The sequence below is a fragment of the Odontesthes bonariensis genome, chromosome 21, assembly GCF_027942865.1.
Source record: "Odontesthes bonariensis isolate fOdoBon6 chromosome 21, fOdoBon6.hap1, whole genome shotgun sequence".
Lineage (NCBI taxonomy): Eukaryota > Metazoa > Chordata > Actinopteri > Atheriniformes > Atherinopsidae > Odontesthes > Odontesthes bonariensis.
Genome location: NC_134526.1, coordinates 17,779,650 through 17,805,069, shown reverse-complemented (window position 1 = coordinate 17,805,069; position 25,420 = coordinate 17,779,650). Strand labels below are relative to the sequence as shown.

The 25,420-nt window shown below is 41.5% G+C and overlaps 1 protein-coding gene across 1 annotated transcript; it reads right to left on the bottom strand.

Annotated features, from left to right (window-relative positions):
* Positions 1-7,042: 7,042 nt before the first annotated feature.
* Positions 7,043-9,689, bottom strand: LOC142371935 (zona pellucida sperm-binding protein 3-like). The gene is made up of 10 exons (XM_075454655.1): positions 9,221-9,689; positions 8,994-9,109; positions 8,812-8,915; positions 8,567-8,741; positions 8,128-8,245; positions 7,955-8,037; positions 7,727-7,875; positions 7,457-7,603; positions 7,290-7,370; positions 7,043-7,218 (listed from the first exon to the last, which is right to left on the bottom strand). The coding sequence occupies exons 1-10, from the start codon at positions 9,599-9,601 to the stop codon at positions 7,043-7,045; spliced, it is 1,530 nt and encodes a 509-aa protein (XP_075310770.1). The 5' UTR covers positions 9,602-9,689.
* Positions 9,690-25,420: the final 15,731 nt, after the last annotated feature.

Sequence of the window (25,420 nt, the reverse complement as noted above, 5' to 3'; positions counted from 1 at the left end):
ACATGCTCATGACATCTGGCCTAGTTACATCCTGTGCTTTGTTGTTCGGCTCATACGAATATGGGTAAAAGGTAGTATGGGCTGTTTAAATTTAGGGCAGACGCTCGGCGTCGCAGAAAGAGATTGAGTCCGGATGACGCATGCATGTTATGATTAAACCAGTATAAAGTTGGTTCACAGTATGAAGACGGTGGACATTTTGTACATTCTGTAGGCACATTTGCTGTGACGGTTTGTTCAATAAACCCCCCAATGGACGGCTGACCAACGCGGGATTCGACTCTAATTTCTCCACAACAATCTGTGGTGTCGTCAGGGGGCGCTTCACGCTCAGTGGAGGCCGTGCGACGAACGGGAGGACCTTGGAGGATCTTCAGGCTACTGGGAGTGGGGGACGGCTCTCGGTGGCTAAGTAGCTAAGTTGCGAAGCAGGATGACGGGGCTCAGGACTGGAGCGTGGCCGTGAGCCTGGAGTACCCTGGTTTTAGACTGTTCTTAAATGGACTTTTAAAAGGAGGCTTTCTCCTTTTTAAGAACAGACATTCTTTTATTCCTTTTATTCTTTTTACTTTTTTATCATTTTATTCTTTTTGTACTTTTATTCTTTTTTGCATCATCATAATAAATTATTGTGGTATATATTTGTGTTCGGGTTATTGAGTGCTGCTCGCCTTCGTGGTCAGAAAGAAACTGGTGCTGTAGAGGTAGTGGCGGCCCAGAGAGAACGACCCCACCTCTGCGTATCACACTTGCACCTTCTGACTCCTCGCCGGTTCGTCAACAAACGTGAAAGCGAAAGGGTGTTGTATTTACGACGATGTAACCGTACATTACCTCCAAGCCTGTAGGGGGAGCTCCATAGTGGGCTTTTTGAGAAGTTACATTGTATTGCTTTAAAGGATTTGTTTTAGGTTTTTAAAGGTTAAAGTTTTAAGGTTGGGGAGTTCGAGAAAAAGACGCTCAAAGGTCAGAGATCAGACTCTTTCAGGTCATTTAAAAAGATCGAGGAATCTTTTCCAGAGAGATTTTTTCTTTGCCTTCTTCGTCTGAGTCTCTCCCGTCTGCTCTTCCAAGTTCCTTATCCTTTCCATCAAACTGTCTTCAGATTGTTTCCTTTCTTCTTCTTTATTCTCCAGAGTCTCCTTCAAAGCTGATAACATTTGTTGAAGGCCGGACTTTTCTTCCTGCCAGTGTTTTCTCTCATTTTCCAGCGATTTTTGATTTAATATCGCAGCTTCCTTCGTGCTGGTGGCTGTTTTTATTTGTTCTTCCAGAAGATGGGTCTTGTCCTGCTCCCTCTGTCGTTTTTGTCCATCGAAGTCTTTCTGGATTTGGATGAGACCAGTCTTCATTTTGGAGTTTTCCCCCATTTGTACAGCTAAGCTGGCCTCGGCTTTCTTTGTCCTGGACTTCTCTGTCCGCAGATCTGATTCCAACTTGCTAATTGTACAGGTGGCGTCTGCATTTAGCTTCTCTTTATTTTGTAGTTCCACGTATAGAAATGCGGTGGCTTTTTCTTTCTCATCTTTCCGATTTTGTAGCTCATTCTTTAACTGCTTCACTTCATTTGAAAGTGCAGCGTTTTCCTTCATGGCGTCCCTTTTCTGGTCCTCCAGTTGAGTCACTGATTTAGTCAGTTCAGCCTTTATTTTGGAGTTTTCCTCCATTTGTACAGCTAAGCTGGGCTCGGCTTCCTTTGTCCTGGACTTCTCTGTCCGCAGACCCGATTTCAACTTTCTAATTGTACAGGTGGCATTTAGCTTCTCTTTATGTTGTAGTTCCATGTATAGAATAGCGGTGGCTTTTTCTTTCTCATCTTTCCGATTTCGTAGCTCATTCTTTAACTCGTGCACTTCATTTGACAGTGCAGCGTTTTCCTTCATGGCGTCCCTTTTCTGGTCCTTCAGTTGAGTCTTTATTTTGCTGGTTTCCTCCAGTTTCTGAGCTAAAGAGCTCTCAGCTTCCTCTCTCTTAATCCTTTCTTTTTTAACTTCATTCAGCAAAGATCCATTTTGTTGTTGGAGAGTTGAAATCTTCTTATCTTTGTCATCCATGGTTTTATAAAACCCCAATTCTGGGATGGTCAGAAAATCTTGGGTGCGGGTTAGGTTCTCATTTACAGTGTTTGTTTGGGCAGCTTCCTGGTTAGTAGATGTCGTTACTTGTGTGAGTTTTAGAATGGGATGTATATCAGATGTAGAGGCTGTTTTGTTGGTCTCAGCAGCTTGTAGTTTTTTTTTAGTAGACTCCATTGTGTAAAGATCAATTTTGTTTTTGGTGTCTAACGATAGAATTAATATGCGTTTGTGCTTTGAATCAGTGTCTGACTGTGATAACAGAGATACGTAAGATACTGTCTAAATGTAAGTCAGGGTCATTTAGACATCAAAGCTTGATTTTATTTGTTTCTCTTTGTATTCTTTTATGTATTTTTAATGCTTCTTGCACTCCCTGCTGCAATGCTTTTATTTTATGTAAAGCACTTTGAACTGTTTGTACAAGAAATGTGCTATATAAATAAATTTGATTTGATTTGAAAGCTATATAGAAGGGATGATGTCACAATTGATGTCACTGTGATGTCATATAGGAACAGAGACTTAGGCTCCACCCCCATCAACAGAACATTTGTTGATGTCACAGAATAGAAGACCTGCCTGATGTTGCCTAGCAACGGCAGCAACTTGAGTTTTTTATTTATTTTTTAAATTTTCTAGTTGTGAGAATGCTTTAAGGCATTCTCACTATTAAGATCCTGTTTCTCTTTATTGTGAGAATGCATTAAGCATTCATAACTAATAACTGATTGTGTGATTCTTTAAGTGAGTTCCCAACTCGACTTAAATTGACTAAAATGTGTGGAACTTCTACTGTGGAACCTCTGGAGACAATATTGCAAAGAAGGATTTTGCATAAAATCAAGAGAATTATGGACAACCCTGAACATCCTCTCCATGAGACTGTTATCGGAAAACAGAGTCTCTTCAGTCAAAGGCTTCTTCAGTTTGGATGCAAAACGGACCGCTACAGGAAATCTTTCCTGCCCACAGCCATCAGCATCTATAATAACTCCTTGATTTTATTGAGTGACATCAACATTTAATTTCCCTCTGGGATAAATAAAGTATTTTTGAATTTGAATTTGAATTGAATTGAATTGAATAAGCTCTGAAATGACGCCAATAAGGGCAAACGACGCATTCTAAACCCAGCATAGTAACATAGCTGTTTCAGAGAGCCTTTTAGGGAGGTTCTGAGCCATTACAGACCAAACCAATTTTTTTTGGGCTACATATCACATCACAGAACAAGGATTAATGCCCCATTCAACCTTTCTCTATCACCTTTAAAGAAATCGAAGCCGTCATCTGGAGATCAAAGATGAAATGAACCATCCAGACGCTTATCAGCAAGTCCAAGAGCCAGGCTCTGTGATGGTATAAGGTTGTCAGTGTGCTCGGCAAAGCTTATTTACACTCCTGTGATGGCACCATTAATTAAGAAAAGTACGTTGAAATTTTGGCACAACATATGCTGTCTTAAAGATTACATCTTTTTTTCAGGGATATCCATTAATTTTTTTAACAAAACAATGTGAAACCACTGCACACATTACAAAGCCATGGCATAATGTTATCAACATGTAGATACTCACACATCGCCCTTTCACATTAAGCCTTTTACTTCATTTTCTTTCTTCCCACTGCAACATATCCTGTAACAGTCAGTGGGGTTACATGGCACTGAAAGGATCGAAATATTGGCTAAATTACGATACGATTGAGTTGAGCAATGGTAATTATCCTTCGAATCATTGGCACAAAGCATGTCATACTCCGATACGATAGGTGGCGCTGTACCCATTTCAACTATTGCTAATAGAGCCACTTCCGGTTGACCCCTTCACCACCACCAACAACAACAACAAACTCAGGCATTCGAGAAAATGGCGAAGGAAGAGCAAGATGAAGCTACGTCCCTCTACATTTCGTTTGTGATGAGCTGCTTATTGCACAAACGCGATGCCCAACGGAGCATTCTCCATCTTGTTGTTTCTTTCTTTCCGACGGCGGCGACAACAACAGTAATATCGTCTCTTCCAACTTCCGGTTCACGATCCCGGGAAAAAATCTCGAGCATGCGCAGAACGTAAAGTCTAATTCATCACGTGCTTCACCGTCTACAAGCACGTTTAATTTGACTTATCTCGGGGATCTTAATCCGATCACGAGTAATCCGATCCAATTTCTTGTCTGATTAAGGTGTATACATGAACTTAATAACTCAGTCTTATTGTAATTTAGCCAATAATCCGATCCATCAGTCCTGCATGCAGACGCCCAACGAGGCTGAAATGGGCCGAGGCCTTTGAGCCATGTCAGGGCCGTAATGTTTGTTCATTTTAAATGAATGTTTGAAATTGACAAAAAGAAAAAATAAATGTTGAAACTGAAAGTCTTATTTTAAACTTGAAATTTGAAAATCCAAAAAATATATTCAAAGTAAAAAGAAAATAAATTTTATTTCAAATTTTCACTTTTATGTAATCTCATTTATTTTGTTTTCTAATTCAAGGCGAGTTAAATCGTTTAATCTGTTCTCCTTTTCTTCCATCGTTTGGTTAAACTTATTATACCTTTGACCTACACGACACCTGCACCATAAGAGCTTAAAGGAATGTGTTTAACACGGAGGCCGTCGGGCTGTTTTTAGTGCTTCAACATCGTGTTCAGTATTTTTACACATTTAGAATTTTATATTTTAAAAGATGTAAAAAAAACATTAATTAGATTTAGATTTGTTTTATTTATTTAAAGCAATATAATTGCGTTCTAAAGTGTGGGAATATTTCGACCCAAACATTTCCTTGTCACATCAGCCTCCTCTGCTCCCTGTGACAGAGTATTTTCCAAAGCTGGAGAAAGTGACTCGTAAAAAAAAAAAAAGAAACCGTTTGAGTTCTTCTACTGTGCAAAAACTCCTTTTCTTGAATAAAAACACCTGAAGTAACACAAGCACCCTCTTTATTACACCAAGCAGCACACTCCCATAGAGAATGAGAAACCAAAAATGTTCACATTGTTTTTCAATTATAATTCCATCCATCCATCCATCCATCCATCCATCATCTTGCGCTTGTCCGGGGATCGGGTCGCGGGGGCAGCAGCTTGAGCAGAGAAACCCAGACGTCTCTGTCCCCGGCCACTTCCTCCAGCTCTTCTGGGGGGACCCCGAGGTGTTCCCAGGCCAGCCGAGATCCAACGTGGCCGGGGTTTCCCCCGGGGTCTCCTCCCAGTGGGACATGTCTCACCAGGCATCCAGGAGGCATCCTAACCAGATGCCCGAGCCACCTCATCTGACTCCTCTCGATGCGGAGGAGCAGCGGTTCTACTCCGAGCCCCTCCCGGATGACCAAGCTTCTCACCCTATCTCTAAGGGAGAGCCCAGACACCCTGCGGAGGAAACTCATTTCGGCCGCTTGTATTCGCGATCTCGTTCTTTCGGTCACTACCCAAAGCTCGTGACCATAGGTGAGGGTAGGAACATAGATTGACCGGTAAATCGAGAGCTTCGCCTTCTGGCTCAGCTCCTTCTTCACCACGACGGGCCGGTGCAGAGCCCGCATCACTGCAGACGCCGCACCGATCCGCCTGTCAATCTCCTGTTCCATTCGTCCTTCACTCGTGAACAAGACTCCGAGATACTTGAACTCCTCCACTTGGGGAAGGATCTCATTCCCGACCCGGAGAGGGCAAATTATTATTTCATGGGTAAATTAATCAATCTTTAATGAGGTACTACAAACCCATATCTACAACACACATAAGTGTTATTATATGCATCACATTCGCAGGGCTTCGTATGGTGCAACAATTGCTACTGCCAGCAGATGTCACCCAAGGGAATTGAATGAAGCTTCGGGTAGTGAACCACTTTATGACAATGCTTCAAAAAGCCTCGTTTTGCCATCACTAGGTGTTACAGTGCCCCCCCTCCCTCCTTTCTGTCTTCTCAAACCCCAGCTGGTTGAGGCGGATGGCCACCCTTCCCGAGTCTGATTCTGCCAGAGGTTTTTTCCTGTTAAAAGAGAGTCGTTTCTCTCCAGTCGCCTCAGGACGGGAGATTGGACCGAAAACAAAGTTTCAGCGCAATCTGTTGGTTTCCTTAGCTAGGAAATTGTTTTTGAATTGGCTCTATATGAACGAATTGGATTATTTTATGAATAATGATTACAATTAATTAAACTTTATTATCCAAGTGCCTTGAGATGTTGCATTTGGTGCTATATAAAAAAAAAAAATTGAATAGTGATCGACTGCAGAAAGTTGGTAACGTCGGCAAACTATGCGCCTCAGCATCCGCTGTCATTTTACGTGTCCCACCACTTTGTGGCTGAGTTGCTGTTGTTTCCAATTGCTTACACTGTTATATTGATGGTTAACAGATATTTAGTAGTGAGGAAATTTCACAACTGGACTTGTTGCACCCCATCATGGTACCATGCTGGAATTCACTGAGTGCCTAAGAGCAACCCAGTCACAAATGTTTGTAGAAGCAGTCTGCATGCCTAGGTGCTTGAATTTATACACCTGGAGACATGGAAGTGATTGGAACACCTCAATTTAATTTGGGTGAGTGAAGATTTTTGGCAATGTGGGTTTAAGATTAGAAATTGAGAAAACAAAAAGAAACTACAAAAGACTAGTTTCCTCTGGACTTTAAAAGTTTACTTCAGCATTAGTCCTTTGGGTTATATTTAAAGAGTTTAGTTTGATGCTTCCAACATCTGGCCTCACTAAAATGTGACACCCTCCTTTTCCATAGTCAAGTGAGGACTTGTGCAGTGTCGTCATCTGCTATAAACAGCCCCGTTTCTCCTCGTTAGACCTCAGATAAGACTTACATGGCTCAACCATGCAATAAAGGAAACACTGCATTTGCACAATGCTCATTTCCATTTTAGAGCTTGCGCTGTAAAATTGATCCCAACCTGTCAAGTTTCATTACATAGTCACACACTCAGCTTCACATTTTTAACACTTTATTTCTTTGGCTCAATTGCATCCACAAGGTCAGAGTCACCAATAGTTTCATTAGTTGGAGTCAGTTTAAACTGAAAGGCAGTGTCGATGTCAAAAGAGGCTGCAGTGCTGTTCTTGTCCAGCACCAGTGACTTGACCTTGAACTTGGCGACCAGGTCTTTAAGTTGATCTTCCCCTGTAGAAGGAGACAAGCCATTACATTTCAGGTAGGAGGCAGATATTCTAGGATTTTTAGTGTTACGTTACCTTTCAGTCCAGTATCATTCTCATCTTCCTCCTCATCCAGTTCTGGTGTAGAGGGGGCAGGATGTAGGCCTTTTGCCAGATCTAGAGGGAAACATTTTGTAGTAAAGCTTAGCATTAGAAGTGGTGATACAGCCTAGAATGCCAGCTTGATTTAGTTTTTGACCCACCAATATTTCCAGCTCTCCACTGGCTACCATACAGAGTTGGTCTATGGAGTTTATGGAGCACTAAGGGCAGCTCTTCTGCAGGCAGGGGTCCACTTTTCCGTGATGCCAGAACAGTCACTGGACCCACTCTTGCTTCATGCTCCCAGGCTACACAGAAGATACCCATAAGAGATTTCACTACTGGTCCAAAAAAAAACTGTTAAACACTGACAAAGAGTGAAAAAAATGTTAGTCCAGAGTGAAGGGGTGGATGTATGACAGATTTAGAACCTTTAGTTGATCCACGTTGCCACATGGGTTCTTCTGCCTTTACAAATCCTCGAGGGCCAAAGCTGCCAGGAATAGTGGACTTTAAGACACCTTCATCTTGGCTTTTACAATAGCCACAAAGGTAGTCATTGCCATCAGCTGAACGCCATCTTTAAAATTAAAACATTAGTCTTTAGTTTCCAGTGCTTCTCAGACCTCCAGTTAAAATTTGTAAGGCTTCATACTTGCCTTCCATTTAGAAAAGTGCAGGCCTTGTTTGGTGCCTCAGTATCAATCACTGGTGCAGCAGTTAAGTGGCATGTGATGTAGAGCTGGTGGGGTGTTTAATAATAAAAATTTAAAAAAAAAAAAGTGAGAAAATGCATTTGAAACTGGAATTTTAAAATTGGACACAGCTTCACCTCTGCTCTATCATGATGGTGGAATTTAAAGGCATCAATGACCAACTGCAGCTTGTCATCCTGGGTTCTAGGCAAGAATTGAGCATTGGAGTCAGGAACCTGGGAGTCAACCAAGCACCTATGGAGGCAGGGGAGACTCATTTAAGTTTTCAGTACACAAACTAGCAGAAGAGGCAGCAGTATAGCCTAGTGGCTATAACTACCACATCTATAGCCTCAGATTAGCGAGGTTCATTTTAAATTGTGAAGAAAAATGTAGTCGGATACATTTAGGCCATGCAGAAAACTGCACCACATGCATCTTATCAAAGACAGCATATTGCCCCTTACAGCAAGAGAACTTTAAAAGTAAAATTATTGACTGCTGGCATTGAGCCTGCAACAGTCAAAGCATCAATACATTATTCAAGTATAGAATTGCCATTAGAGTTTAGCTTACCCATTTTCAATAAAGATGTATTTGGGATTAGCGTGGATGTTTGGTTCAAGTGTAGCCACACAGCTGCTCAAAAACACTCGAAGCCCCGTGTGATGACCAACTCGGACAGAGGCCTCGAGATTGATGGGTTCACCCAAGAAAAACACATTGGCGCCCCTTTCATACATCCAGTCATCTGGATAAAAAGAAAAATCTCAAGTAATGAACAGACTTTGGTACTTCATTTTTTGGACAACTCAACTCACTTGTCATGAGCCTCAGTTTAAACTCCAGGGTTTCGACTGCCACTTGTGTCGCAGTGAAGGGGATCCAAGTTGGCACGAGTGAAGAACTGGACAAACTGTACTTCCTGAAAGATGGAACTCACTTTTAATACAAGTGAAGCGCCGCAACATCATGCGCAAGACATTTTAAAGAGGAAAGAGACCTTTTATAGTGGCATTCAAGTGGAATGACAGCATCATCCATCCGAATGATCCCATCAGGAGAGCTAGTTGGAGAGTAGATGAGGAGGTTTGTGTAAACCAGGGAGTCTTCAGTCATCTGTGGAGAATAATCATGATTTCAAGTAGTTGTGAGGAGACAAAGTATTAAAAAAAAAAAATAATAATAATAATAATTAAAAAAAAAAAAAAATGCACACACGCAAGTTACCCAGTGTTTGGTGCCGCAGTCTTCTAGTCCAACATGGATTCTATACTCATCAATTGAAGAAGCTGTAGATGTGCAAAAGTCATCGTGCTCCACTCCAAGGCGCAACTCATGGCTGTCAACAGGAGCTCCGATGGCAAACATGTCAGCACTGATCACAACCTCCAGGGAGTCTGGGTGGCAGAGCACACTCACAGTGTTCACCTGCTCTCGCTCCTCTTGTTGCTGGGACACATCCTGTGAAGAAACCGGGCTCTCCCAGGGATCTTTAAGAGTCTCAAGCTGCGTGGAAGGTGTATTAGGAAAAGCAAAACCTGACCGACCACAGAGTCCTGACAGCAAGACCCCGAAAAGGAGGTTAACCCAAAACCAAGCCGTGCCCATAGCTGCTGCTCCAAACAAGTTAAGACTGCAAGCGCTCTGACCCACAAGACAGTGAACTAAACTGAGCAGAGCAGCTATTTGAACCCCAACACAGGAGCTCGGCACACCTGAGTCCACTTATCTGCTAATCAGGTTGAAATTGGCTGCAGCCCCACTGAGCTTTGGTTTGGTGACGAGGTAAAGAAACAGAAAATAAAGAACAGTGAAACCAACACATATGAAAATGAAACGCAGTCTTCATCCATCTTAAAGCAACACGAGATAAGTTTGTGAATGATGGAGTATGAGCTTCTGACCTTTGATATGCACATTCCCAGGCCTGAAACTGCCCTAAAGCAGATTTGTGGTAAACAACACTTAAGAACTGTGGTTTCCAGCCCCGCACCACACCATTTTGCTTGTTGCTTCACAAAATCATTTGAAGATTCAACTTGTTCGAGTAAATCACATCGTCACCAGATATCTAGAGGTGAACAGAAAAAGAGACTGAGTTTTCAATTTTACAAAAGCCAAATTAAGCATTGCGACATCAACATCTTCACCTTACAGTTAATTTGGAGCCACAGTCTTGCAAGCCAGCTTCAATGACATATTCGTTGTCACCATTATCAACAGCAAGGCACCGCCTACTCTTTGAATGCCTATCGTCACCCAAAAACAGCTCTTTTGGGGACACGTGACGGCCATTTTTGTATAGGTCAGCCTGTATAAAAATGATCATGGACACCTCTGTGCACTCTACACGAACAGTGGGTCCGTCACTGGATTTAGGTCTGCTATCTTCTGCTAAAGAAGCTAATTTATATTCCCTTCCTTCCTCGTCAATCATGGGACCTTCTTTCAGAGTTCGAATGGCATCTGCAAATCCAAAGGCAAAAGCCACAAGTAGGGACAGAGAGTAGTGATGTGGCGTTTGAAGCGAGGCCTCGGAGCATGTGTCGAGCAAAAAGGGGCGAGCCAGATGAAGCGTTGGTTCGAGGCTTGTATCGTTTCCATAAAAATCACGTGACTGATGACAAACGAGGCCTCGGATTCAGTGTAGAAACAGCAGCTGTAGCACCTTGTTCAGACATCTTGTTGCTAGCTTTCTGTTTAAGTCGCTTCATTTGTTTTTTCAAGGCAGCCAGCTCGGCATCCTGCTGGTTCTCGGGGCCAGGCGGTTCAGAGATGGTTTTAGCCTCCCTGTAATCTTCTTTGACATGAGCTGCGTTGGTCACAACTGATGCAACCATTGACTTCAGTTCTTTGATTTCCGCCTTTAAATTTTGGATCTCAGCTTGCCTTGTATCCACTTCCGGATTAGCTTGCAGTTGATGTACTGAGGCACTTAACTTTTATCTTGAAGTTTCGTACTCTTCTTCGGCACGAATCTCAGTTAGCAGCCGTAGAAAGTCTGGGGTTGTGGCTTTTCGTTCTCTCAAGTTCTCTCAAATTCACTAATTGTATACACTAATAAAGACGTTGTGGTGCCGTGCTTTTGCAACCTTGGTGTGTTTGTGACTTATTGCAGGCGCCACGGCTGCCATGAAACCGTTCGCAGCCTTGCGTGTTGATTGGTTGTATTCCGTGTGCCAAACAAATCAGATGCTGTGACGGGCGGGGCAATGCTCATGAACTCAAAGTGGCGAGAGCGAGAGCAGAAGACGCGTTCAGAACAAAATGGCTGCAAAATTTGTTGTGAAAATTATATAAACTTATCGGTGGAAATTTATGGAAAGTATGGCCGATGCCGATATCCCCAAAATGCTAAATATCGGCCCGATATATCGGTGAACAGATGACCAGATGTCCAGAGAACATGCGCAGTCGACCATAGCTCCCACCATCGGCTGGTTCTGTTGTCTTGTCCAACAGTTCTCCGACAGCGTGAAGGATGGATTCAGTGGGGTTAGTGGGCTGGGGTGCACTGGTGGTAGTGGGCGGGGATTTACTGGTGAGTAGTGAGTTGAGGTCCTCCATTGTTTTGCCTTCAGCCTGCAGCAGTCCTTGTAGTTTACTGTTGAACTCTGCAGCAGCTGACTGTGCCTTCCCTATGATGATGATAGGCCACGCCTTCACACCTTCACAGGGCTCCATTTCAGCAGGAACCCTGTCCTCTCTCACGTTCACTTCAGTCTCACACAAGACCATCAGTTGGTTTAGTTTTGCACTGTAGTTTCTCCCACGGACACGCACTCCTTCCAGGCACGTGATGGTTTCCAGCACTTCTTCCACTTCTTTGTTCTCCACACCTTCTGGAACTAGGGTCATAAGTGCATGCATCTCTTCCAGACACTCACCACGGCACCAGCTTATTAACTCTGATATTAGTTTTGTTCTCTCCATGTTAATGCTGTTTGTAACTTAGTTTGGTACTTTGCTTAGTTACTTGAGATTTTTTCTTTTTTCTTATTTATTTTACTGAGAAATCCAAAATTATCCCAGCGGTGCCTCCATTTTATGTCGCGCCTCTCTAGTGGGTTGAACTATTAATGAGAGGTGGCTAACCTGAGTTCTTTCAAAACAATAAGATTTGGATTTCAGTAATACTTAAAATACAACAAAAATACTTGGGAAAGTGGTTTTTAAATATTGTGAAACTTCACCTTTAAATCAAGTTATTTTTTACCACAAGGTTTCTCTTTTAACTTACCTATGAATTCCTCTTTAGGCAAGTAGCAGGTAAGTAATAAAGTTCACAACACAAGCTTTTAGAAAAGTAGATCTCAATCATTTAAAGGATAAGACCGTTTTTTTGACATTGGGCCCTTGATTTCACATTATAACATGATGTTCTACTCACCCCTGCTTGTTGTTGGTCATTTGGAGCTGTTCCGAAGATAGTCGCGAGGCGTCTGGCTGCTCTCTTGAGATATTCGGCCATGAAACGGTTTCCTATGGGCAAGCTTATACAGGCACAAACTATGCTGTTTATAATTTATTAATTACTGTACATTAGCACTGATAACGTGGAGGTGCGTCGCTTACTTAAAAAAATCCGGGTTACTGTAATTTTGATTTTTTTGTCGTAAAGTGGGCGTTACTGACGTCCTCGTCGTGCTACTGCCACAGACAGCCCACAGACCTGCTGCCTATTTATTCATTCGGCTAAAATTCAAAATTAGTAACCCAGATTTTTTTAAGTAAGCGACGCACCTCCACGTTATCAGTGCTAGTGTACAGTAATTAATAAATTATATACAGCATAGTTTGTGCCTGTATAAGCTTGCCCATAGGAAACCGTTTCATGGCCGAAAATCTCAAGAGAGCAGCCAGACGCCTCGCGAATATCTTCGGAACAGCTCCAAATGACCAACAACAAGCAGGGGTGAGTAGAACATCATGTTATAATGTGAAATCAAGGGCCCAATGTCAAAAAACCGGTCTTATCCTTTAATTAATAAAATAGAAATATGAATATTATTCCTTAAACCTTTGTGAAGTGTCCTCTTATAAGCACTTGCATCGTGACGCCAAAGGTGATTTCAATTGTTTACAAACGGTTTTATTCCATTGTTCCAAAACTCAAGATTCTTCCAGTTTCAAAGTCCATCACTAAATCATAAATGTTTCCATCTTCCAAGTTTCCATAAACAAAAAAACGTCCAGAAAACAACATAAATAAATATGCTACATTGAAAATCATTTGCCTGCTGGGGGGTATTACTAGAAGCTGGCGTAGCGGAAAGCCTGGCTTATTTCGCTACTTCTGGCTAAAGTTAGCGAGAGTTCCGTTCCATAAAGGTGGCTTATTTGAACTCCCGCTGAGTAACCATGGTAGTTTATGCTGCTGAACTAGCCTGGTCGCGGGCAGGCTAAAGTTGAAGCTTAGCTTAGCTGCAACTCAAAAAATGTCCGACCGGCTGAAACGGACTCCGGAAAGAAATGTTCACCAAGAATTCTGCGCTCCCGCAACTCATGTCTTGTCTAAAAAAACAAAGCAAAAACTGTGGTCATCATATCACCACTTTCACTGTCTCGAAAAATCAATCAGTCGGTGGAGACATTTTTAAATCCAGGTTAAAAACATTTCTGTTCTCATGTGTCTATGCATGAAATCTGCACACTATCTTTTAATTTATCTAGACTGTTGCTTGTTTTAAATTAATTTAAATGATTTTATTTGTTTCTCTTTAATGCTCGCTAAATGGACAGAGATGATTTATAACTTTCCACACGTTAGGTCATGGCACCCCACTGTGAATATAAATGTAAAAAACACATTTCTAACACGTTGCATGAACCGTACAATAATGACAAGTTTGAGTTCAAGTTGAGTTGAATTGTTTAATTATTATTACATGTTTCTCAAGTTGTGGAGAGAAAACAGAATTAAATACAGTTCACAACAAGAAATTCTCCTTTATCTGAATTTATACTAACATCCCTCTCCAGTTTCATGATGTCTGGCTTGATCTTTTTTATTTCCAGTTTCTTCAATATCTGTCTTTATTGGACAAACACATTTCTTCAAAGGCTACTTACCACTCTGAAATATTTTCCTGTACTTTACCTACACTTGCTGACAGGTACGCTTTTGGCTGTTAAGATTGCTCCTGTTGAGATGTAACAGTGAAAAATTAATATGTGGGTCTCACACTCACGATATTAAAGTCACTAAGTATGATGATGCGTGTCAATTATTGGGTTATTAATTAAGTGAGCAGGGCCAGTATATTTGTGCTGTACATCACATACAGAGACAATTCAGCATGCTTTATGTAAACAAATTATAACACAAAGAAGAGAGCACAAATACATGAGGACAGTAAAATAAATGTCTAACAATTGACAATGGTATGAAACTTTCATAACTTACGCATTTAGTCTGTCTGCAGTTGTTTGCCATGCCGTTTCTTCGCTTTATTGATCGCAGCTGTACAGTGAACCCTCGTTTTTTGGGTTACGTTCCAAAAAGAACCCGTGATAGGCGAAATCCGTGAAGTAGTAACCTTTATTATTTTTTACAATTATTATACAATGAAATACTTCATAATACATTGAAACCAAAGAACAAAACCTTTTTACAGGCCCAAGCATTTGTTTAACAAATAAAAGTACTGTATAAACGTTTTTTTTTTTTTTTAACAAATAACTACTGTACTGCAAAATAATCATTTTAATCATCAATACGAACTGAAGGCTTCAAATTGCGGAGATCAGCGCCGCCCCACCGCGACCCGAGTCATTGGATTAGAACGGGAGAAAATGAAACATGATTATGAAAAGAAATACAAAGTACAGTAGGACAAATAGTGACTCGCGTGTATTTCACTGCTCTTCTGACTGAGCCGCTGCATCCTGACTCCGCTCTGTAGCGTTTTTTTCTTGTAAAGCCTGCGGTGCAGGTGTGTTTTTTCGAGAGAAGAACATAGTTATCGGTAGTTGTTGTCGCTCTTTTTTTTTCTTCTGGGCAAAAAGATTTTTATATACCGACATGCCACCATCGATTATGTTTGAGAATTGTAATGAACGTGTACGTGTACATATTAAACCGCAACGTTATTGACACACAGGTAGAGAAGAAGCGGAGAGACTGTTTAGCCAATCAGAATCCAGAACACAATGCACGATGCAAATCCGTGAAGCAGCGAGACCGTGAAAGGTGAACCGCGTTATAGCGAGGGTTCACTGTATTACCATTTCTGGTGATGACACTTTTAAAATCCTCATACAGCTCCATAAGCATTATTTGTTCAGCTGCCGAAAAAATAAAAGCGCTTCTCGCTTTCTCATTTTCACACAGATCTCGGTTTTTCCACCATCCACTCGTCAGGGCTTCTTACGTTGCTCGTGCACTCGCACTAAGCTAGGCTATGTAAGCCTCGCTTGGATTTGCTTCAACGAGATACAGCTGGAATGGCTTCGGGGAACGACTTGAGGCTTAATTTGGAGATGGCGCTAGTTCAAGCGACGCTTACTGGCTATAGCCTGGCTTACTTTAGCTACTTTCTAGGAATACCGCCCAGGTGTCTTTGTTCCTTTCTAAAAGCCTAATGCTCACAAATACCGAGGTCAAATATTGCGATAAATCTTATTTGACAAAAAAAACATCCTAATATGTTGACTTTTTAAAATACAGTGTGGAAATGTGAATAAACAGAGGTAAATCACAAGCCCATCAAGGAGGTGAATATGTAGGTGAACAAGTTTATTATAACAATGTGATCACAAAAGTAGAGTATTTGAGTGAGTGAGTGAGACTCAGTTCTTCCCCTTTCTTCCTCTACTGACTCTCTCTCTTCAACTCCCTCATTCTCATCCTCTCCTGTGTCATCTGTTTTAAAATATCATCATCACCATTAATATTATTGTTATTATTAATATTACATTATTATTATTATTACTATTGTCACCATCATCACCATGCATGTGCATGACCCACTAAAAGGTCAAATGAATGAGTTGGGCTATTGGTCTAACCGATGTGCAAAATTTTAGACACCATTTGCAATAAAATCCAAATGGTTCATTAGGGAAAATGCAATCATTTTACCTAAGTAACTGGTTGAATCCACCCACTAAATTAACATCGTAGAATGTGCCAAACAGACCACAAGATGTTGGCTGTATTTTAGATGAATAGTCTCAATTCAATCCATTCACTCAACACAGAGAAGACAGAGGTATCATGCTGGGCCTGACAACTAGCTAAATGCTGGTAAAACTTAGCTTCATAATGCACCATGAGCAGCACAACTAACCTCAAGATTGTGTCATGTGAGAGAGTACACGGGGTATTTCATTCTGTTATTTTGCCCCGTGTGTATCATCAATTGTTTTAAGTAAAAGAAAAATACAAGTTTCTGACCCCGTTTCTATTAGTCTGCTTTATTTACATGTAGGAAGCCATATAGCACTGAACAAAACTGTAGCTAGTGAGGCTGAATGACCACTAGCCACAGTTGGCACAAAACTGTCAAGCCCTGATTAAAAAAAAAAAAAAAGTTAGCTTAACAGCCCAAGCCGTGTCACGATTCCCAATAATTCCATTACAGGTCGCTACTTTTTTTTTGGGAAAATCGAATTGAGAGAGAGATTTGTGTGCAGTGTGTTTGTGCAGACTGGAAAACAAAATCCTAACCAAGGGGCTTTGTGACTGTTGCTTGAAATGCTGAGGACAATGATCTAGCATCCTCCTATTCCTAGTCGCGCTATGAACGCATATGAACATTATGAACTGTCACTCATTCTCACTGGCGATTGGCGAAATGAACTCACCTCCTTCTCTCTTTCTTTTCCCCTGACCAGTTGGCTTTCCAAAGCTGAGTTTAGTTTGTTTAGTAGATTTCTTCATCTTGCTTCCATTTCCCAGCTGACTTTCGCGTCGAAGCTGTGTAATATGATAAACATGTTTCCAATGGCGGGTGGCGGAAAAAAGAAAAAGAAAAAAAAGTCGGGTGGCGTTTTTCCGCTCAGTTTTAAAATATAACGTGATGATAAAGGGATTATGTGGACTTTATTTTCAGAAAAACAAATGAGAATGCATGCTGATCGTTCCACCAATCAAAGTCAGAACGATTTTCATCTTATATTAATTTGACATTTCTCTGAATAAAAACAAAATAAAAAAAATAAAAAAAACACCAGGGAAAATACCGAGGTCATGACCTGTGTGTCCTCAATGCTGGTTACGGCACTGGGCCTGATTATTCACCTGGGCCAAATAAGCCAGGTGAATCACCAGCCAGGTTAAACAAATTCCAACATGAAGGTACGAATGTCCACCAGCAGGTGTCACAATTCCAAAAACCAAATGACAACAAACCACATGTCAAACCAAAAACAAATACCAAATCAAATACCAAGAATGGCTCCTACACATCACCCCCTTATTGCTACTGGCTAAGGACAGGTACACTAACAAACCAAATAAACTAAGGAGCCATATATATACAAGTCAATTCAATCAATCATAATTCACATCATCAATCATAATTCACAAATAAAGGCATCAGAAGGTGTACCCCTTTTTTTTTTTTTTTCCAAAAATCATTTCAGTGTTCAGTCCATAGAGTCCGTTTGCCATTGCAGGCTTTGCTCACTCAAGAGTCCATAAAGTGGTGTAGGTTGTGCATAGTGTCTGTGTATGGATACGATGCTCATGTGTGCACGTATAGATCTTCGGATGTCCATGGTCCATGTGTGCGCATGTGAAGACTGGAACCATCAGTGTATGTGAGATTCACACAAAACAGTAATTCAAAGTACCTGTTCATATATGACAGTGTCACTCATTCAGTCATACGTCATTCTCCAACAACAAACAAATCTTTGTAATTGGTGTCTCTAAGACACTTGTCTTAGTTTTCAGTGTTACACTACGTACCACCCCCTTTGAATCCTTCTTTGTGTCAATAACCCTCCCCAACATCCAAGATGCCCTAGGGGCTGTAGGGTCGGCAATTAACACAACATCCCCACACATGTAATTGCGTTTTATTCTTAACCATTTTTGTCTTGCTTGTAAGGTTGGAAGATACTCCCTAACCCATTGCTTCCAGAATGTGTCAGCCAAGTATTGTACTTGTTTCCATCTGCGTCTACTGTATGTGTCTGATTTCTGAAACAACCCAGGTGATAATGTGGGCTGACCTTTAAGAAGTAAAAGGTGGTTGGGTGTTAAGGGTTCAAGGTCATCAGAACTATCTGAGATGGTGGTAAGTGGGCGACTATTAATGATTGCCTCTACTTCGCAAAGGAACATATGAAGGGACTCGTCATCCAGTGTTTGGGCTTTGGTTAAGGCCACGAGTGCTAGTTTGACTTGTTTTATTAACCTTTCCCAGACTCCTCCATAATGTGAGGCGGCAGGTGGGTTGTAGACCCAATCAATGCCCTTCTGCTGTAGAGCAATGTGTAGTTTGTGGCTTTTGTTCCATTCTTTTATGGCGTTTCGAAGCTCACGGTCGGCGGAAATCAAATTTGTTCCGTTGTCTGATCTTATCTGCAGAACCTGACCTCTTCTGCTGACAAACCTACGAATTGCGTGTATGCACTAGTCAGTGTCAAGGGAATTTGCTATTTCTAAGTGCACTGCTCTAGTTGTGAGGCATGTGAATATAACGCCATACCTTTTAACTTCGCTTCGTCCCCTTTTTACCATTATTGGGCCAAAGTAATCAGCTCCTACATAGGTGAAAGGTGGTAAGTCAGGTGTCACTCTCTCCTTTGGCAGGTCTGCCATCTTTTGCTCTCCTAAGCGTGCATGCTGTCTTCTACAGAACACGCACTCAGATCGGATTTTTCTGGCCAGAGCGTTTGCTGCTGGTATCCAGTACTGCTGTCTTAATCTGGCCAGCATGTGATTCCGTCCACAGTGTCCTAGTTGTTCATGAATGTTTCTTAGTATCACTTTGGACACATGGTGGTCCTTTAGGAGGATGACTGGATGTTTCTGACGTTACGGCATGGCCATTCTGCTCAGCCTTCCTCCTGTAAGCAGCAGTCCATTTTGCAGTATAGGATCGAGCATGCGAATGTGGCTCTTTCGGCTTAGGTGTGCATTTTTCCTTTGCAGGGCTTCCATTTCCTCAGGAAACACTTCTAGTTGGGTGTCGTGGATGATTGCATTTTCTGCTCTTTTAAGGTCATTCAAGGTCACAGGTTGTGTGATCATGCATTTTTTCACTGTCTTCATTTTTCTTTCCAACAGGTCTTCCCTTTCAGGTGTGGGACTAATCCCGGTAAGTATTTCCTTTCTTTTCTGACTTAGACTCAACAGTAGGTCTTTTAGCTTCAGTAGCCATGTGACCGCTCTCTTGAGTTTGTTCCAATTTGAGTGGTGATGAATGAAATCGTGGGTTGGATTCTGGTTGGTTGTGGTTGCCATGACTACAACATATCTCTTCACCCCAACATCACCATCGTTACATGTCTGTGTGTCAATATCAGACTTTGGCCATTCAGAGTTTTGTTTCCTAAGAAAGTGTGGGCCACTAAGCCATGTGGTGGACTGGGTAAGTGCAATGGCTTTATAACCACGAGATGCACAGTCTGCTGGGTTGAGTTTTGTCTCAATGTGTCTCCACTGTTTGACTTCGGTCATTTCTCTTATCGTGTGCCCCTATAGACAACTTTACGCGACAAACCCTGGGCGGCCCCATTACTCTCCACAATGCACTTAATTTCCGCCGGAAGTAGTTTGCCAATGTAAACAGATGATGCTAGCTTTGACAGCCCACTCGTAGATCGCTAATTATGTCCTTATGTAACGGGTTGGGTGTTGATTCCACTTCCACAGTGACTGCCAATCATTTTTCTTTATTCGTGTATCATGGACGCTCACTGGTTGGCAGGGCTCTCCTCAGCACTTAAATATGGGCTGTGATGTAGGCGCAGCCAGTGCACGAGGATTGAGCCCATGGTAGGTTTGTTACACAAAGCACAGCGTTATACTGAAACTGTATTTAATGTTATAATGCGGTAGGGGTGTGCAAAATAATCGTCATGACGATGCATCGCGATTCTAATTTTCGCGATCTACTGCATCGATTCTGGACGCCAAGTATCGTTTATTTAAAAAAAAATAAATACATTTTTTGTGCATGCCCTTGTTCCTGGATCAGGATATGGCGTGAGGAGGTACGGCCAGCATGCATAGCCTCTGTCCCCAAGCAGGACACCATTGAACTCTCCTGCAGAATAAGAGAAATGTTGGATGGATGTACATGTGTTAAGACTTTAGGCAATTTGATGCAATATGTGCCTTATATGGCCATCTATAATAAAGTATGATGAGCACTTTAAATTCCTTAAGATGACCTCTACACCTGACCTCTCATTACATTACCAAAATTCTGCCTATGCTACACCTTACTTCAAAAGTGCACTCCTTCGGGTTAGTAAAATTCTCGCGCCTTGTGCAAACCTCTGTGCCAGTGAGGATGCTCGGAAGATCCTAGAATCATGAACTGATCCCGTCCATTTAGCCTCAATGTTGGAAATTAAATGACCTCCATCACAGATCATCTGAATGCACGGAGGATAGGAGTCAATGATGAGGTTTCACAGGGCATAAATGTCACATTGCTCAGCATTACTCAAAAAGGGGTTGATGTGGTATTTTTCAAAATGAGAAATCCAGTTCAGAGTCTATGGACAATTATCCCCAAGTGTACCTGTACATTTAGGATATGGAAAAATGTTCGGTTTACATAGTCCGCCTCCACGGGTCCAGCAGGGGCCTGGACAATGTGATAATGTTTAAATCCAGACTGAAAACAGTTCTATTTAGATGTGCATATGACACCTGAAAGTATTTTATCTGCACTCATCACTTTTAAATTAATTAATTAATGATTTTTTTTGTTTTTTGGAATGATTTCATTGCCTTCTTGTGATTTTATGTAGCTGTAAAGCACTTTGAATTGCCTTGTGTACGAATTGTGCTCCACAATTTGCCTTGGATGCGTACATGGGTACAGTACGCCCCCCCCCGACATTCGCAATAATGACACTCTCCCTCTGTTCAAGTCTAAACTCAAAACTCATCCGTTTAACTTTGCTTACCTACAGTGATTGCTCCGTTCTGTGTATTTGTAATATGGTAAGATGTTTTAATTCCTGCGTTTTATCTAATATCTTGTTTGTACAGTGTCCTTGACTGTTTGAAAGGAGCTGTCAATAAATTGTATCATTAACATTATTACCTGTCCCCCATTTTTCTGAGTCTGGTCCTACGTGGGTGTAGATCGGATGTTTGTTAGGTATTGATTAGTTTTAATGAATACCATGTTCTCTCTCATTTAATTTCATGTTCAATACGTGTGTATAGTTGCGTTTCTTTAGTTGCACTGGCACCGACTGATTGATTTTTCGAGACAGTGAAAGTGGTGATATGATAACCATCGTTTTTTAGACAAGACATGAGTTGCGGGAGCGCAGAATTCTTGGTGAACATTTCTTTCCGGAATCCGTTTCAGCCGGTCGGACATTTTTTGAGTTGCAGCTAAGCTAAGCTTCAACTTTAGCCTGCCCGCGACCAGGCTAGTTCAGCAGCATAAACTACCATGGTTACTCAGCGGGAGTTCAAATAAGCCACCTTTATGGAACGGAACTCTCGCTAACTTTAGCCAGAAGTAGCGAGAAAAGCCAGGCTTTCCGCTAAGCCAGCTTCTAGTAAAACCCCCCAGGTGGGTCATTGTTGTTGGCAGGTACATGATCGACGGTGGTTGCAAAGCTGGATCTGGCATTGGATTTGCTGGTCACAGTTTGTTTTGTTCTAGGGGCCCTTTTAGCCTCCACTGTGCTACTTATGTCTCCAAAAACCGGGTCTAGCATTGCCCTGCACTGCTTGTCAACAAAGTCCACTAGGTCTTTAAATATCACTTGTTGGTCTTTGTCATGTAAGGCACTCACATGCCCACGCCATTTGTCTCTCATTCTGTAGGGGAGTTTAGACACTAATTGTCTGAGGTTGGTGGAGTTCTCCAATTCCTCTAGGCCATCTATGTCCTGCATGGTATGGTAGCAGCTGTTTAAAAACAGAGCATAAGACCTCAGCCCATTGCCATCTTCAGGTTTTATGTCTGGCCAATTTAATATTTTGGACATTGTAGCGTTATTGGGCATTTATATATGCATCAAATATAAGGATTTATAAGACGTTCTCACTGTCTCAATAAATCTTAAACCTCGAATATAGGGCACCACCTTCCTTTGTTTTAACTTGTTTTAAGTTACAGTCAGGGAGGAAAACTGTTAAAATCTTACGATCCTGGTATGTTAAATTAATTATCAATTTAATAATCAATTAATAATTAGTCTCATATCTCGCTACTTTCGTGAAAGTTCTCGTTTGGTTGGACAGACATTACGTAAAGAAAGCATACGACACAATCTGTGATTATAACATTTATTTATAGATATATGAACTATTTATTAAAATGATATGACCAAAGACATGAACCTTAAACAAACAGTAGATGCATTGAATATGGGTGATTATATAAAACACTTGGTGAATGGAAAATAAAATATGGGAATGGAGAGATACTGGATTCATTCAAATAGTTCAGGTTGGCTGACTATTTGACGCTAAACACTGACATTTTGGATTAATTTATCATTCTGTGAAAGCCTCGAGACATCCATCAAACCCACTTTAAGATGAAAACGGGTCGGTCTTACTGTGCTGAAGTTCTGCTTAGTCAGCTCGGAACACGGCAGCGGCCACGCGGGGTCCGAGGGGATTTCTCTTCCGCTCTCTGGGCCTTCCTGGTTGTGGTGGCTGACTTTAGCGGACTTCTCAGTTGCCTCTTTTCACCGGGAACGATGGTGCCGAGGGCTTTACTGTGGGATGATCAAATCCTCCGAGTGTCAGAGTTGGTCCGTTGCTGCTTTCTCTGATGAAGCGAACTTAAGTTCACAGAAGATTAATAAAAGGTTGCTTGGAGTTGGCTTCTTGGTAGGAAAAGGTGATGGTGGCGTGTAACGGCGGAGGTTAGAGCGTGCGACGTAAAAAGGACAAGGATGACGATGGACGAACAAAAACACGAAAAACGTGCATCTTCAGACTTCATTCTGTTTCTTTCTTCGAGTCTTTCTTCCTTGGGTCCTTCTGCCATCTCCTTCCTCCCTTTTGTCGTCTTCTGCACGGCTCATCCTCTCATCTTTCCGCTCTCTTCAAATATCTCTGAGCAACTGATCTGATCAATTCTCCATTGTTCTTCTCTGTCCTGTTCTCTCTCTGAAAAACTCTCTTCTGAAACTCTGTGTTGAAACTGAGTGTAAGTTTCGCGGGGTTTGTGGTTTGACTCTCGGAGGCGGGGCATGACGTAAGCTTACACTACTCTTTCAGCCAATGATATGCCTGAACTGTGGTGACGTCTGCCTGTGTGTCTTTGTGTAAGACGATCTATTCAGCATTTTATGTGGGGATTTTTGGATGAGACAAAGAAATTCTATCTCTCCATTACTCTGTCTCATAGAACATTTGTCTCTGTGATTCTGAAAACACCACATGTTGTTAAGATATGCAGATTAAAGATATAACATAGACTTGCGATATAAAGACATCAAAAAACACAACATGATACAGACGATTAGAGTCTCAAAATTCAGATGAGTATCTATAAAGTCGTGACATATGGATAGCAAACCACACAATGTTAATTTTCTGTGTTAACAATGGGGATACCAAACAAATACCAAATAGATACTGAAGGGACATCGTTAAAAGTTAAATTGTTGCATATATCTTGTCCGGTTGACTGGGTCTGTGGGGATTTAAATGTTCAACACTACAGACCACCAGGGGGCAATGTTGTTCCATCGGCGAGTTTGTCTTTTCCCAACAAGATTATTTCTCAGTCAATATTTAAGCCAGAATCGTACAAATTGTCTCTAGATGCGTCTTGTGATCTAGCTGGAAACCTGAAAGAACTTGTATAAGGTTATCAAACACATTTAATACAGTTTTAAGATTTGACTAAAAGTAAGTATTAGTACAGTCTTTTCAGTTCGTGTTTAGCCATCTGGTTCTTTATTTAGGTGAAAAGGAAGTTAAAGTGTCAAATTCGATTTATGGTCCAGATAAGACACTTTTCCAAAAGAAGGGTTCGTTGTTAGTTTGAGCTTATTCCAATTTTATGGCAAGTGTCTGTTGCTTATTTCCACTCCCAAAAGCTTTTAAAGGGCCGAAGGTTGTTGTAATTTAGGCAGTTTCTGTCTCTTTTTCCTTTGTGGAAAGAAAATGAATATCTGGTTTTTATCCACATACGTAAACATCCCCGATAGGAATGTTGGTATCGTCAGAGATTGAAGAACTCTTAATCCACACACTGTGACTGCTACAACATGAAAGCAGATGCCATATTGTGGCAGTTTCCAAACTGTTTTTCCAGTTGCCTTTTTGCTTCTTTGAATCCTACATTTAGGTTCATGTGCAAGAAACTGCTTACAAGATCTCTAGGTTGGCCCTTGGTATATTGCTGTAGGTAGTAAAGACAGTCTGCCAAGCTAGTTGCATGCCTTTCTACACACTGTTCGAATGCCTTGATGAACGTTCTAAATTCAAGTGCATCGCCATCAAAAATTGGGACATTCCTATCTGGCAACAAAGACAGTGTTTGTTGTTTAACAAGTAATTCAGTTATTTCCGTCTGCCTTTTCAAAACATCAGCAGTTTGTTTGTTGCCATCAGCAGCAGGAACAGACCTTTGTACATGAATTGTTTGACTTTGTTGAGTTAGTGGTGTCTGAGCTGGTGGTTTCACTGGCCTCTGCGCTGTTGTGGGAATTTTATATTCGGTCGGTGTATCATATGGATAGGCGCCAATCAGTGAGCGTCTTTCCTCCGACTCACGCAATGCCTTTGCAGCAGCCAGCTCAATTTCCATTTCAAGTTTTTCTTTGCGTGCCTTTAACCTGACCTCCTCAATGTCCAGTTGTAACTTTTCATTTAACGCTTTACTTTTTGCTTTCAATGCTGCGCAGTCTGCCTCTGCGCGCTGCCAGTCTGCCACTACTTGCGCGTTAGATGGCTGTCTGGATGTAACACTCCCATATTCACTAGGTGCTTTGCTCATTGCCTTTCGGCCAGTTTGAGATACGCTGTCTCCTGGGACTACCAGATCTTCTCCCTCCTGTAGAACTACTTCTTCGCTGCTCATTGCCCATTTCGTAACGTCTTCCAGAAATGTGCTGAAACTGGTATATTTCGGGATAAACCAATCAGCTTGATCAGCCTCTCTCGTATTCATCTTTCATCAAACTTTGCACTGTGTCTTGTAATTCTTTAAACTCATTAAAGTTTCTTTCAAGAATGTTAATTTGCTTTAGCACATTGTCCTTGTCTTCTCCAGTCGTAATTAAAGCATCAATTTGGTTTCTTTTCTT

Excerpts from the sequence above, each read along its gene's own strand:
- LOC142371935 (XM_075454655.1), bottom strand. The coding sequence starts at position 9,601 with ATGGGCACGGCTTGGTTTTGGGTTAACCTCCTTTTCGGGGTCTTGCTG. Across the intron at positions 9,110-9,220 it reads ACTGCGGCACCAAACACTGG|ATGACTGAAGACTCCCTGGT; the intron begins GTAACTTGCGTG and ends TATTCTCCACAG. Across the intron at positions 7,876-7,954 it reads TGCACTTTTCTAAATGGAAG|ATGGCGTTCAGCTGATGGCA; the intron begins GCAAGTATGAAG and ends TTAATTTTAAAG.